Source organism: Cryptomeria japonica, chromosome 6 (assembly GCF_030272615.1).
Source record: "Cryptomeria japonica chromosome 6, Sugi_1.0, whole genome shotgun sequence".
In the NCBI taxonomy this organism is placed as follows: domain Eukaryota; kingdom Viridiplantae; phylum Streptophyta; class Pinopsida; order Cupressales; family Cupressaceae; genus Cryptomeria; species Cryptomeria japonica.
Window position 1 is genome coordinate 529,114,169 of NC_081410.1, and position 16,646 is coordinate 529,130,814.

Here is a 16,646-nt window from a genome sequence, read left to right on the forward strand (position 1 = left end):
TCCTTCAAGACCACCCTCACCACATCAACAAAAGAATCACGACCCCTCACCTCACTCATCAACTATCTATAAACATTAGCTATAACCTCAGGTGAAAATAAGGTGTGACTAACTAAGTGGTCCCTCGATGTCCGCAAACTATTAAAAATGGATTCACATGTACTCGTCGTGTACATGCCATCAGTCTGTGGGTCATCTAATATGACCTTCAACCTCTATAGGTCACGGTCACTGTAGTGGAAAATGGTAGCAATATCGGGCAATGGGGGATCCTAATGTGGAGAATCTATATAATCATGTGGCTCCAGATCAAGAGCCTGTGCAGGTGGATCATGATCATGTACATGATCATGGACTGGATCCTGGGACGCCATCTATCTAGGTAGGTCATAAAGTTAAAATAAATACATAAGCACACACACATGAAGTGCATTCAATTTAAAACATTAAAAATTCTAGAGAGAGAGAGAGAGAATGTTAATCTTGAGCTCATTAAAAATTCTACACATGTGAAGTTCTCGCATAATTAATAGATATATATATATACATGAAGTTCTCACATAATTCAAATTTTTAAATAAATAATTTTAAAGCTCGAGTGAGTGGGAGATCATTATTTAAAAAAATATAAATTTATCTATATATAGAGATCGCATATATGTACATTTTAAATTATTAAAACAATAATGAGAGAGAGAGGGAGATCATTTTCATGACACACACACACACACACAGATAACATTAATTTCAGAGAGAGAGGGAGATCATTAAAGATATATATACATCATGTACTAAATTAAAATATATATAAATTTATCTATATAGATCGCATACATACATTTTAAATTATTAAAACATTAATGAGAGAGAGAGGGAGATCATTTAAATCATGACATCTAGAGAGAGATCTAACATTAATTTCAAAGAGAGAGAGAGATTATTAAAGATATATACATATAGTTACTAAATTAAAACATATATAAACTTATCTATATAGATCGCATACATACATTTTAAATTATTAAAACATTAATTCAAGAGAGAGAGGGAGATCATTTTCATGACAGACAGAGAGAGATAACATTAATTTCAGAGAGAGAGAGAGAGATCATTAAAGATATATACATCATGTACTAAATTAAAATATAATTTTTAAAAATTAAAACACATGCCAGCTGAGAAAATTAAGGGAAGAGAGATTTTATAAGGGGTCATATGCAGTTCTAAGGGGTCACACATGTGTAAGAACACATGCATGACCCCTTAGGACCACATATTTCTTGACCCCTTAGGACACTAATGCATGTGATCTTAAGGGAGCGATATGTCATACACACTAGGATTTTATAAGGGGTCATATATGGTTCTAAGGGGTCATGTATGTCTTAGAACACACGCATGACCTCTTAGGACCACATATGACCCCTTAGGACACTATGTGATCCTAAGGGGAATGTCATTTGTACACTATGATGTTATAAGGGGTCATGTGTGGTCCTAAGGGGTCACGCATGTGTTAGAACACATGCGTGACCCCTTAGGACCACATATTCAACCCCTTAGGACACTGTACATGTGATCTTAAGGGATCGTATGTCGTAGACACTAGGATGTTATAAGGGGTCATATGTGATCCTAAGGGGTCACACATGTACAGTGTTAGAACACACATACATAACCCCTTATGACCACATATGTCCCCTTCTAGGACACTATGTGATCCTAAGGGGTACATGTTGTATACAATAGGATGTTATAAGGGGTCATATGTGGTCCTAACAGGTCACACATGTGTTAACACATTTGTGACCCCTTAGGACCACATATGACCCCTTAGGACACTATGTGATGGACTAAGGGGTATGTCATTCACACTAGGATTTTATAAGGGGTCATATGCGGTTCTAAGGGGTCACACATGTGTTAGAACACATGCATGACCCCTTAGGACACTATGTGATCCTAAGGGGTATGTCGTACACACTAGGATGTTATAAAGGGTCATATGTGGTCCTAAGGGGTCACACATTTGTTAACACCTGCATGACCTCTTAGGACCACATATGACCCAGGTTAGGACACTATGTAATGGACTAAGGGGTATGTCATACACACTAGGATTTTATAAGGGGTCATATGCGGTCCTAAGGGGTCACGCATGTGTTAGAACACATATGTGACCCCTTAGGACCACATATGACCCCTTAGGGTCCACTATGTGATTCTCTATGGTCCTAAGGGGACATATAGTGTCATCAGGGGCATATGTGGTCTTAAGGGGTCCTAAGGGGTCATGTTGTGTGTGTAATAGGATGTGAAAATGGGTTATGTAGAGGATTTATTTTGTCTAATTTGTTTAAATTTATTATATTTAGATTTGTAACATTTTTCTAATTTTTTTCTTAACACTTTTCTATGTTTTAATTCACTACCTTAGTTTTCTAAGTTTTTCATAACATTTTTTTAAAACGTTGAAAAAAAAATACATGTACAATTATTTAATTTTAAAAACAAATTGACGTTAAATCAAAACATTAAATTTTCAAACTTTTTTTTTTTAATGTTGAAAAGCAATAAATATACAATTATTTAACAAATAAAAAAAATAAACAAATAAATTATTTATTAATTTTTAAATAAATTTATGAAAAAAAAAACATTATTAAACAAAAAAAGGGTTATTTTGTGCACCTGAAATAATGTAGGTCGAAATCTGAAAGGTGAGAAGCGATGGTTGTTGCTGACAGGACACGGTGACGTGACGTTGATGTTGGGTTCGCTCTAACCCCCTCTGGACACATAAAACTTCAAACTTGAAAATGATAGTTAAACTGTCATTTTTGGTAAAAAAATTCCCCGCCTCTACCAATTTTCTTTGTTGGCAAAAGTAGGAACCATTATTTTGGGATAGCCCTTTCCCTATTGAACTTCGGACCTTCTTTCTTCATCATGATCTCCTAGATCTTTACCTCAAGTTGTTAGGCTTAAACACAAGAGGACTTGAAATGCTCTGATACCAATTGATAATATGATGAATCAATAAGGATATGGTCAACTACTGAGAGGGGGGTGAATCATTAGATAGAAAATAAACTAAACTTTCACAAAACTTAAACCCAACTCATAAACCAATCACTGAACTAACCGGTTTAGACACTGTATCAAAAATTGTTACTGCACTGTCAAACTTTATCGGTTGAACAAAACATCAATGATACAATGTAACAGATTTGAAACTCACATACCATTTAACCAAAATATCAAACCACTTTGCTAACATTAGTAATAGCTCATTTCATATCACTTTCGGTCATCTAAACATGTTTAAGTGTCTTTACTAGTTATTCATATCAACCATATCAAAACACATAACCACAAAATCATTCACCACTTGACACAATGATTTTTGATGTGGAAACCCAAATGGGAAAAACCATGGTGGGGATGAATATCCACAAGTATTATGAACTCTTCTAAAGTTCGCCCTGTTAGGAGCCAAGCCTTGTTAGAAGCTTTACAAAAATGTCCTGTTAGGAACAGATCCGGTTAAGGACCACCCGATTAAGGGATTGACTACAATACCCTGTTAAAGGCAATACCTTGTTAGGAGTAACCTCGATAGACGATTTCAAATCCAAGCTAATGGATCACCGGGTTAGAGGATTTAGACAACACCAAGCCTGTTAAAGCTTACCCGGTTAGGGGATTTAACTGTTGTAATGGTTAGAGAACAACAGGGTCTTTTTTGATCTGGTAATAGCACTACCTTGCTTAGTCGGATCCTTTTATGCTCCTATCTGCCTTCAAAACATTCTTCAGACACTCCTTATGGTTCGACAATCAATCACACTACCACACTTAACCAAATTGCCAACACAATTACAAACAACTCATCGACCTTAAAAAGAAATACAATAGGTCGGTAACACAACACAAAACCTAAGATCTCATAGAGATTACAAACATATCGGTTCAAACATGACCGTTGGATTACATAGCAATCAGTTGCACATTGTTCAACACAACTTCGACTGCTCCTAGATCACCGCACATTGGATCCTGTAACTCATCACGCATTATTCACTTCATGCTATGCATTTGTTCATTCCCAAGATAAAAACAATTATCTCTACGTGCCAAAAGCTCTTTGAAACTCATCACGTGCATCATGCATACGTGGCATCTTCATCTTTGATCGCCATTCGATCATAGATCAACACAACCGATTCACCAAGCTCCATCGATTAGGGTTCGACATATCAACAGGTTAGGGTTACCGGTTGATCACTCTTTACCGCTTGATCACTCTGCTTCAAATACCAATACCGGTTTCCTTCACTGCTCAACTACTAGTTGCATTACTGCATCACTACTAGTTGCAATACAACTCCATTATCGGTTACTATTGACATCAATGACAACATTATACTTCATCAATGCAATCTTCATGCAATGCCAACATAGAATACACTCTTAAACATTTAATACTTTGAGTTAGTGGGCAACAACTAGTTGAAGGGGAATACTTTGAGTTAGTGGGCAACAACTAGTTGAAGGGGGATGACACATGCCTAACTTGAATTTTGATTTTTAATAAATTTAAGGTCAATTTGGCACTATAGAATTGGCCTAGATATGTGAATCGGTAAACTAAAATTTGAGACTGGTTCCTTAGATTATGTAGAGTTAAATCAAATCAAATTAAAAAAGACTGGAACTTTTAATAGAAAAACATGTCACTTATATACTAATTATTACATCAAGGATAGTTCAATCAAAGTGAATTGAAAACGAAGAAAACTACACAAAAATGTAATACAATTTTCACCTTTACACAAATAAATTCAAAGTTTTAAAACTCAATATTAGATTAAATCTTATGAAAAATCATATTAGTATAAGAAAAATATTAATATTAATAAATGGAAACATGTTATATTAAAAATTTAAATTTCAATGAAAATATTTTAGTTCAACTAGTTGAACATAATTGGTGAAAGTGATGGTACTTTCCTTGATTATACCATCTACCAAAACTCAAATCCGAAGAGCTATGATATAAGAGATGAGACTGGAATTATACGACAAACAATTTTGATGAAATAGACACTAACATAGAATCATAGCCCTCTATCATGTAGAATAACAAACTTATACATCATTGATATAAAATCCTACATAAAAAATAAAATGCAAATACAAAAATCAAATAACACTCAATATTTACACATCGTATCCAAACAGATTTTGTTTAACTAAAATACTGACGTACTTAATTGATCTCATCTATACGTACCAAGAATTTTATTATAAAAGGACTGTGAAGTGCTGTGTGAAATGAATGTTTACTCGAGACTCGTGCGAAATAGCAAGTGAATTGTAATGAAACATTAATATTCCCCGGCTTCACTGATTTCAAGGTACAGTCAGTGTTTGAGAATATAATCGAAGGGACAAAGCAGTCATATAGATCTCACTTGACATCAATTGTTTTTGCAACTGGCCAGCATAAATTATTAGCCTGAGTGGACATTTCTTCTTATAAACTGCTCTGTAATTTTTGCAATTTTCTATTAAGTTAGGTGTTGTATCAAGGCAATAGCATAACTACTCCATTATTCTTCAACTCAGAGACTTCTAAATGGTATGTGAATCAGAATATATGAAACCTCATTCATTTCTTTTGAATTATATTAATGTTTGCCATTTGCTGTGAATCAGAATATAGAGACCTCATTCATTTCTTTAGAATTATATTAGTGTTTGTCATTTGCAGCATGCTAAGTCCATGTTAATGAGTAATGTTAGTTGTCACTTGTCATGTGAATATCAGCAAATGTAAACCATGTTTTGCATAGGATTTGTATTTATGTTTGTAAATGTAGAGATGATGAATTGGACCAACAAATTTATTATCTGTGCAGGAGAAATGTTTCAGAGAAACCCATATCATACCTCCTGCCAGAGAACTCTTGCCAAACGATGGTGCAGGTGGGGAATCCTGTGTCCCTATAAATAGAGTTGCAGAGCCATATGATAATGTGTACAATTATTTAGACACCCAGTTCAGGGTTATAAGAGAAGACTTACTTGAAGCTTATAGGGAGTGTGTGAAGAAAATTAGAGGTAGCCATAAGAATACATGGGAGTTTGTTGAGCAGAAAGGGTCCTCTGATTTCCAAGTTTATAACTCTGTTGAATATGTGGGGATGAGAGGAGGTAGAGATGGTGTGGAGTATGGTCTTTCATTCAATGTAGGTCATCGTGGGGGTAAACATGTAGAGTGGGAAAAATCCAAGCTTTTAATGAGCAATTCATTGCTTTGCATATCTCAAGATGGGTTTCAAACTTTCTCTTGGGCTACAGTTTGCAATAGGGATAGGCTTAAGGAAAATCTGATAGGCGTCAAACCAGTAGATGTCCACGAGTTAAATCTTCAGAGTGGAGTTTTTTACACTATGTTTGAGTCCTCCAAAGCCTATTATGAGGCCTATGTTCATGTGCTCAAGAATATCCAAAGGCCAGAAATGGACAATATTAAGTTTACAGAACAGTTAGTTTATCTGGAATCCAACACAGCACAGCTTGAGTATAATTTTAATTGGAAGCAAGTATGCAAATGTGATTCTATTGATGATAGTCAGGAGGCGGCCATTAATCATGGGCTCACTGAAAAATTGGCTATTATTCAGGGCCCTCCTGGCACTGGAAAAACATTTACAGGGTTGCAAATTGTGAAGGCTTTGCTTTATAAGAAAATTACAAATTCCTCTGGTCCCATTCTCATAGTCTGCTTTACTAACAGAGCTCTGGATCAATTTTTGGAGGGAATATATGAATATGAGAAAAGTTTAGCAAGGTTAGGATCTAGAACCCAGAGCTCTATTCTTATCAAATGTACTCTAGACCACCTCATGGACAAGAGGAAGAAGAAAAAGAAGAGTAATGGAGTACCCAAAAAGTTTTATCAAGAGTTACAGAAAGCAAACAAAAATAAAGCAACCTTGGCTAGGGTCTTAGAAGAGAAATGCTTGCATGGAATTATCCCCACAGAAGAAATATCAAGATTATCAAGTGAATATATGAATGCATGTTGCAGGCTACAAGATGCTAAGAGAAACATTCACTGTTTATTGCTTGGTAACTTGAAGGTGGTGGGTATGACTAGCACCTTTGCAGCTAGAAATTATGAACTTTTATCATCTTTGAAATCAGAGATCATGGTGGTTGAAGAAGCCGCACAACTTTTAGAGGGTCAGATCCTTGGATGCTTAAATCCTTGCATTAAGCATCTGATACTCATAGGCGATCATAAGCAGCTCAGGCCATCTGTGGCATCTCCAGTGTTTGCAAATACGCATAAGTTAGATTTCTCAATGTTTGAAAGGCTTGTAACAAGTGGATTAGAATATAAAACATTGGAGGTACAGAGGAGAATGAGACCTGAAATATCAGCACCTTTAGTATCAACATTTTATCCCATGTTAAAAGATCATCCATCTGTTTGTGAATTCCTTGATGTTAAAGGTGTTAAGGGAAATGTGTTGTTCATTGATCATCACAACCCTGAAGATCCTTCTCAGTTTGGAAGCAGATCTAATGCCATGGAAGCTGACATGGTGGTTCAGTTTTGCATGTACTTAACCAATTCTTGTGGCTACAAGCCACTAGATATTACTATTCTGACCATGTATAGAGCTCAAACAGATGTAATCACAAAAAAAATAGGCATATCATACCCTTTTCCAGGAAGAAAATATCACAGGAATGCATCTAACAAGTGGGTACCTGATAAGAACACAATTGATCCTGATGAATATGTGCCAAAAGTAAGAAGTGTGGATGAATTCCAGGGAGAAGAGAGCAATATCATTTTGCTTTCTTTGGTAAGAAACATCAATCCTAATTTGAATGTAAAAACATCAGAAAATATAGGATTTCTCAACATTCCAAACAGAATTTGTGTTGCCCTTTCCAGGGCTAGAATTGGTCTTTATATCTTTGGAAATTCAAAGCTGCTCACAGATAATTCTCTCGTATGGAAGGATATCATAAAGCATTTTACAGATAATGTGTACGTTGGTAATGGAATACCACTATACTGTCCTAGACATCCAGATGATGCTGGACCTGTTGTTACCAAATCTCATGATTTAAGGAGGTATGGTGAAGGAAGTTTAAGCTTTTGTACCAGAAAATGCAAGGAAAAATTAATCTGTGGCCATCTTTGTCCCAGGAAGTGTCATCATGGAGGACATGAGAATTGGATCTGCAAGGCCAGTTGTATGAAGAAGTTTGAATTTTGTGGGCATGTCTGCAGGAAGGTATGTCATTCAAATTCCTATGATAAGGAATGCTTTCCTTGTCTAGAATGCAGAAGCACAGGCAAAGTCTGCAATGGTCTCAGAGATCTGCTTTTATCATGATAGTTGATTAAGCTCTTGGCAATTTTCGTGTTTTTCAATCAATAGTTGATATTGTAAATATTCAAACTTTGCGTGTAGCAATACCTGATAGTAGATACTGTAGTTAACTGAGAATGGTGCTATTTCTCTAGCATTCCAGTTACTGGTCCATCTTTCATAAGTTTGTATGATTTTGTTTATTCTATGCATGGCATAACTAAGATTGTTTTAATTTTTATTTTAAAATGAAAATCATTTTTGTACTTGATAATTCTGAATTAAATTAGATTGTGTATCAATGTTTCGAATCACATTCTATGATTCATCATCGAAATGAAAAAAGTTTTAAGGAGATATTTCTGAATTAGATCTTGTGTGTATTTTTTTACATCAACATTTTGAATCATCATTAGAATGAAAAGAGTTTTATTGAAATCATCTTCTTATTTAAAAATTTCATACAATTCCCAAAACCAAAAAAATTAATCGACCAATTAATATACTGCAGAGAAACAAAATTGATTTAGTTTAAACTCAATGATCATTCTTCTGAAGTGATCCAGGCCAACCAAATCATCATATGGTAGAAAAACATGTGGATTCATAGGATGAAGAAAGTACTCTACTTTCCTTCCATTCTAAAAGCTTTAAAAACATTCAATTAGGCTAACATGTTTGTGCAACGACCTTACCAAATCGGATGTGATGTGAAAAGAACTTTGAGTTGCTCTTTGGTATGATTGTTTAAATTAAAATAATCTTTGTTGATTGTTTTTGGTATGATTTTGATTTCATCTTTTTTTTCAAATTTATAATTAATAATTGTAAGAATTTTTTTTTTAATTTTAATATGATCATAACATTAGATTAGAGAGAGTGAATTTCTAAATTTAAAAGTGATAATCTCTAATATCAATATTTAGGATGAGTATGATAATCTCTAACATCGATATGTAGAATTGCATTGTGATTTGTCATAAGGATGAGTTAGAATGTGGGATAGATGATGGCTTATGCAACTATACACTTTAGAAAGGTTTGAGAGAATATGGGAAGAGAAAATAAAAAAATCCTAAAAAGAAGTTGAACACAATGAATGAATTAATACAAGGGGTGCATAAAAAAAAAAACCAATATCACTAATCTTTAATATTTAATTCTCATTATATTATTTTGACAATATTGTGGTATAAGATTATTAATATATATGTGTGTTTGTTTATATATATACTAACTTTCAAAACCATAGTTATTTGAAATATAATATTACTATTTCAATCTAAAAATATTCATAAGTAATTACAATGTTATAGTGGATAATATATAGATACTAACTTTCAAAACTATAGTTATTGGAAATATAATATTACTATTTCAATCTAAAAATATTGACAAGTAATTACGATGTTATAGTGGATAAAAATTAAAGCGTTAATTACTATTAGAACTATATAATTATCGATAAAGAGAAATCAAGTTAGAATTGTTATAGTTCTCAAATATTTTAAGTGATAATTAATAATATTATATTATATTAATGATATAAAATTTATTTTAGATTTATTAATCAAGGTTCTAAAGGAATCTGCCCACTTGAAAGATATTAGTGAAATATAAAGATATACAAGAAGGAAACTTCTAATAGATCCCATAACAAAATTTTGTAGCTTACAAGCAAATGAACCTAACCAAAATTGAGGGATACTAAATACTATAAAAGCTTATCAAACCTCTATAGCTTACTAAATAGCATGCATTAAATACCAACCCAAACATATGATAAAAAACAATAGCTGTCACATGAAATTGCACCTTTGAGGAAGTTGTGTCTCAATATTCCAATGATACAATGGAATTGACCTTAAGGTGTGAGGCCTTACAAATGAGATTAGATTACCATAGAAGGTTGTCTTCCTTTCTAGACTAAGTGCAAAAATTGTTTATCCAACCCAACACAATAAATCCTACAAATAGCCTTAAATTCTACTAGTTTACAGAGAAAAAAGAAGTAAATGTAAGAAGAACAAGGGTGGTGATGCACCAAGAATAGAGATGTTCTCCCTGCTTAACACAACACAAAGGAATAATGAAAATATCAAAAAAACTTACATGGTGTTTTGTTATACTAGTTTCTAGAAATTTGTACGAAATCTAAATCTTGGTAAATGCTAAGAGGAAAAAAATGATTCATAGTTAGCCTTGGAATGAATTTTAACATAGTATAAAAACATATACAAACAATAAATATACAGTTAGATATGTAGGCAATAATGTTTTACACAATATATCAGGAGTGAAGAGAGGTGAAATAATAAATTTTATTAATCAAAGGCTTTGAAAACAATTTACAATTGCAGGTATGCAAAAAATGCATGATTTTTTTACCAAAAACAAAGGAAAGAACCCTCTACAAAGAGGTTTGATACTAGTATTTTATTCATCTATTGGGCGTAGGAGAGAGATAATTTATGTGGTTGGACAAAAAACCTTAGCCACGATCCTACCAATGATATGCTGACATCTATACACAAAAATTTGATTAGGCAGCATGACAAAACATTCCTAATGCCATAGCCATGCCTTGACATTTAATATTAGTGCAATGAAGCATAGAAACCCCCATAAAATTCTCTAAAAAATTACAACTATTGCCTTCTAACAAAAAGAGGTTTATAATATAATAAATGAAGTGTGGGCACCATTTTCCCCATTATAATATATGAGAAATGAATTTAAAATCCTACCAGAGCACCATAAAAAGGGATTTGGTAGTTTTTGGTGTTGTTGTACCATTAATAGTTTTTTTGGGGTTGAAAGATATAAATCTGATGGGCAGTGGGAGTTTGGTGGCGGAAGGAACCTCGTACATAGAACTTTGTTCCAAGTACTTGTTTTTGAAAAGTTCTAGCTAGAACGAAAGGAAGAAAGAAGGGATGGGGGAGGGCAAGGAACTTGGAACCTAAAACTTGGTTTCAAGTTCCTATTAGGTCCTAGGTTCCAGTTGGATCCAAAAGAATATATAAGGGAGTAGGTTGGAACTTGGAACCTAGAATTTGGTTTTGAGTTCGTGTTGGATCTTAAGTTTTGATTGTAACCAAAGGAAGAAAGCAAGGAATGAATAGGAACTTTGAACTTGAAACCTTTTTTTGAGATCATATCAGCTCTTAGGTTTTGACCAAGACTAGAGGAAGAAAGCATGGAGTGAGGAGGAACTTGGAACCTAGTTTTGAGTTCCTTTCAGATCTCAAGTTTCAATTGGAACCAAAGGAAGAAGGAAAGGAGTAAAGATAAACTTGTTACTTGAAACCTATTTCTAAAGTCTTGTCAGGAACTATAGGAAGAAAGCATGCTTATATTTAGCTTTTTTTGGAATTTTAATTATGAGTTATGATTGAAGCCTAAAAAGGGGAAACCACAACCACAAAAGGTATATTTGGGCAAAAAAAACCCATTTAGATTTGTTGGTTCAGTTATAATTGATGGGAAACACAAAGGGGGAACAAGGTGACAATATTTTGGTAATTTCTATAGGATGTTTTCCTATTAAACATGGAATCCAGAAGCCTTAAGAATCCATTGGGTATAGGAATTGTAGGGGCCTTTAAAAAATACAAAAGGAAAGCCTCTAAGTACAAAAAGAGACACAATGAAAGATATAATGCACATATTGCACTTGGAGGGAAACATAAAAACTAATAGTAATATGTACGTGGAGAAAGCATAACCTCAAAAAACAAAAAAAAACCCAAACATTTTTTACAAGTTTAGTTCAAGTTTTGGGACTTCCTATTGACATTGAAAACTAGTTGACATAAAGTATTATTTTTCTTATGTATGTAAATAGTTTTGTTAAGAAATGCATTATTTCTCAATTGAAGTTATACACTACATAGCTTATTTCGACAAAATCATTACATTAATTAAATGTGTTGAAAGTGTAGGATATATATGAGTAAAGAATTATTCTAGGAAATACAATCGTCACCTAGTGAAGCCAAATCAATATTATTTTGTAATCGTCAACCTCTACCTAATACATTTCCTTGCCACCTTAGCAATTATAATCATTGAAGAGTTGAAATTACATTGGAACATGTTGAACCAAGATATTCATAATATGGTCTCTCGTATCTTTGGTGGAAATAGTGAATCCATCTCTCTCTCTCTATATAGAATAACTGAAACCCTTTTGATATAGAAATTGTGTGATCCTAACTGCATGGTAGTACATTATCTAGTTTCAAATATTCCCAGGTTAGTTCTTTGAGTAATCTTTCCTTTAATGAATTGAGATAATCCAAAGCCTCGTCTTCTATTGATTTGGGATAATCTCTCATATAACATCCTACACATGAAGCTTCTTCACCCCTAGTAGCTTCAACCTGTATGCCATCACACATTAGAATTTTAATTTAGTTCTTTCTTCATGATAAAATAGGATTTATATAAAGAGATATAAGTTAGTAATTTTTCCATAATACCTTGTAACTATTAATATCATTACTTAATCAAAATCTCATTGCTAAAATATCATTGAACCTTGAAGGAAAATCAATTTTGGAAGAAGATTTTCAGGAAGAAGTGCATCCAATGTTAAGAGAGGTTGTAGAATAAGTATTCAACCACTGCCACTTATTTTTTTACTCTCCAAATACTCCTCAAAAGTTGGTATATGACCAATAGAAAGCCACTTTGCTTCTTGCATTGTTATGGGACTTTTTCCTATGAAAGAATTTTTAATAAAAGAATTTATAAATCAAAGCAATTAAAAAAAATATTATTATAATGAAAGGGTGTGATTTTTGGTAAACTCCCTTGTGACATTATATAAACTTATGAATTAATAGAGAAGGGACACATGGGAGAATAAGACAAGAGAGGGGATATTTAAGGTCTGGTGGGTGGGAATTGGGCATTGGAGAAGGGGCATACAGTGTGTGTCCAACTCGGGGTATAGCGTACATCCAGGAGTGTCCTGGCCAGGGCTGTGTTTATTTTATGTCGTGAAGGAATGTGGGGTTCTGTGTAAAGAACCATGTTTATTTCACTCTGTGAAGGCATGTGGAGTTCTGTGTAAGAACCGTGTCCACCTGGAGTGCTCCCTTGCCTGGAAACCCTATACCTATAACTAATCCTCTGCATGCAGGAAAGCAACCTCTCCATGATTTACAGATATGTATAAATCAATTTCATATAGTCATTTCACTAATGTTTCATTGTTGCAAATTATTATCTCAATGTTTTATTACTGATTATTGATGTACATTCATGTTGATAAAAAATCATCTTTAATTATAATTGTTGTATAAATGTTTTGAATGTTCATTCCATATAAAATAATACAAATTTATGGGTAATTAGTTTATCATTGCTTTGAATAATTACTTTTGAGACTATTAAAATATTGTGTCAGCACTTCAAAATAATAGTAAATTAAACTATTTATCTTAGGTAAAAGGTTAATTACATTAGGTTTAATTTAATATTTGATTTATTTAACCCACTACTAATACCTAATACCTAATTAATCATAGGGGAAAATTTACCATTTCATTTGGTATCAGAACCAAATCGATCTAGAAAGCCTACACAAAATCATCCAATTTTATTTGATTTTATTGCTACACATTTATCTCCGTTGCATTACAAATTAGAAAATAAATCATGAAGACAATAAAATAGTAATTGCTCTTTACTTTAGATTTTTATTTATGATTAGATTCCTTATAAATTATTTATCAAAATATTTAACCACTTCATAAATAATTCAATAGTCATGCAAACCAAAACAATGAAAATAAACAAATACTAGGGTTTAGTTATAAGCCAAACATTTATCGTGCACATGAAAATACGTTTTAGCATCCATTGAAAGTGTAGCTTCAAAAGAACAAGTATACGAATTTTTTTGAAGAAAAGCCCTTCCTAAACAAAAAAGTTGTCAGTTTGGACATGTACACTTGTTTTTCCATTTTTACCTAGTTTGGAAGAAATCCTATCCAAATCCACACTCATTTTTCTCAACAACAACATTAATTTAAAGAGAAGAAAAAATAAAAATAAATAAAAATGATATACTTGCCTTTAAGAAATCAACTTCCACCTCTCCAAATCTATTCCCAAATTCGGCTTTACTACTTGTCATTCACGTATAGCTAAGAAATGAAATAATCTACAACTTTATTAAAGTAGTAAACTGATTCTAAGCCTATGCTACAATTAAAATTTACCTCTGAGATTACTATTGTTCTTAAAACTTTAACACAACAAATTACAACTAAAGAATTGAGATTAAAAACATTCAAACTGAAAGCAGTACTTAAGCCCTTCCAACTTTGGTGTTAAAGATTAGAAATTCAAATAGTTAATAAATAAAACATCTCAATCAAACTATAGTTATCATTGTGATAGAATATTGATATCTTCTTGAAATAGTGCTCTAGTATCTACTATAAATATTATTCTTTTGAATTCAAATCTATGCGGCTACAAGATAATTTTTAAGATTTTTGGCTTTTCATTGATGACAATAATATAGATACGTCTTTCTAAAGCCTTGTTGTAGTTTTGGCAGAAATTATTGTCTTCCCTATGCACTTTTCTTATAACTGGAAAACAGTCATTTTTTGTCTCTTCTCAAATCTACTCTCAAGATTATCTATGTGAATAATAGGGTTGCAAATGGAATATTAGGTTTCAAATCATGATAAATATGTTTCCCAAAAAAATTATTTACTCATTTACCCAACATTGAAAGCTTTAAATCTGCATCTAATGTATCTTTCACCTAGAAGTAAACTCACTATCCACGTTAGAAAATTTTAAGATTATACTAGAAAAACCTTGAAGTACCTCACACTAATTTGGGAAAACAAATAAAAAATGCATATCATAATAAATGAATATAATTGTATTTGTGAGTTGAGAATTTAAAATCAGCAATTAACCTACTACAAATATATAACCATGATGGACTAATTCCATTACACTGAATAACCATGATTTGAATTAAGTCAAATCAAATCATCCAGATTTTCAATTCATGAAATTTTATTTCCAGCTAATGTCATCCTCTAATAATAGATGTTTAGAAATTGTGACTTATGAATTTGCTTTGCCATTTAGATGTTTCAAATTTGCAAAATTCTATTGGAAATAATTTTGTGAAACTATTTTATTGATTGTATGTTTGAGTTCCTAACATGAGGCTTGGACACATTATTGCAAACTGTACAACTAGGTCTCTTTTAACCATAATAAAATCAACCAACCAAAGTAAATATAGTGATGAATTTGAGCTGATTTGTCAAACAAACAAAAAAACTGAAACAAGTTTACTAGAAAATCTCTAAAACTTCTTTACATTTAATATATATTTGCCATGACTTTGTACGTCATAATTAAGGCTGAGGGCTGAACCATCATTAAATAAATATTGTTGAAATTGTCTCAAGTAAAAAAATCCTACAATAAATTGTTAAAAGGATTTTATGTGCTTTAACTTCTGGAAACTTGATAGCCACTATCATATACAACTAAAATTTTATGATTTAGATGACATGTCATAGACAACTATGGACTTTAGCTTCAAGTTGGTATTGTTTAATGATCAAATATTTGAGCGATTGTATACCATATGCGGTTCATTCACTAAAGGAATAAATGCATCATTTCAAAGGGGTTCAGACCTCTTCCATCATTCATTATTTCTCTAAATGGTGATATTAGTTACATATTTCTAAATGAGTCATGAACATTACCAATATCAACATATATCTCACCTTAGTCATATTACACACTAGTCTGTATCACAATAGAGAGAAATCAAATAGGTCATAGGTTCTAACAGGAAGGCAACTTCATTTCATCGGTATGTACATTGTATTTAAGCTACATTGTGAGCCCATATTCCATAGGTCCCAAGATCAATTTGACATACAAAAAATAAGATATTTAAACGAGTTAAAATATTATAAGAGAAAACATGGGGACATGTTGAACATTAAGGGGGAGAAGAAACTTTTAAATTTTTGTGTTTGAATAGATTAGTATCATTGAATTAAAAATAAATATTCAAATACCTTAGTTTCTTAAACAAAAGAAAGGTTAGAACCATTTTCGATGAAGGATTTTGTGGGTAGTCATAACCTATTATTGTTTCTTTTATGATGCTAGTAATATGTTTTTAAGTACTATATTCATCTATTGTACTTTGTTATTGGACCTGATCAACCCAATAAC

At 32.6% G+C, this 16,646-nt stretch overlaps 1 protein-coding gene across 1 annotated transcript; it reads left to right on the forward strand.

Annotated features, from left to right (window-relative positions):
• The first annotated feature begins 262 nt into the window (after nucleotides 1-262).
• LOC131067928 (uncharacterized) lies at nucleotides 263-8,433 on the forward strand. Its single transcript, XM_058003087.2, has 4 exons — nucleotides 263-340; nucleotides 5,925-8,161; nucleotides 8,321-8,324; nucleotides 8,371-8,433. Exons 1-4 carry the CDS (start codon nucleotides 263-265, stop codon nucleotides 8,431-8,433), a joined length of 2,382 nt encoding a protein of 793 aa, XP_057859070.2.
• Nucleotides 8,434-16,646: the final 8,213 nt, after the last annotated feature.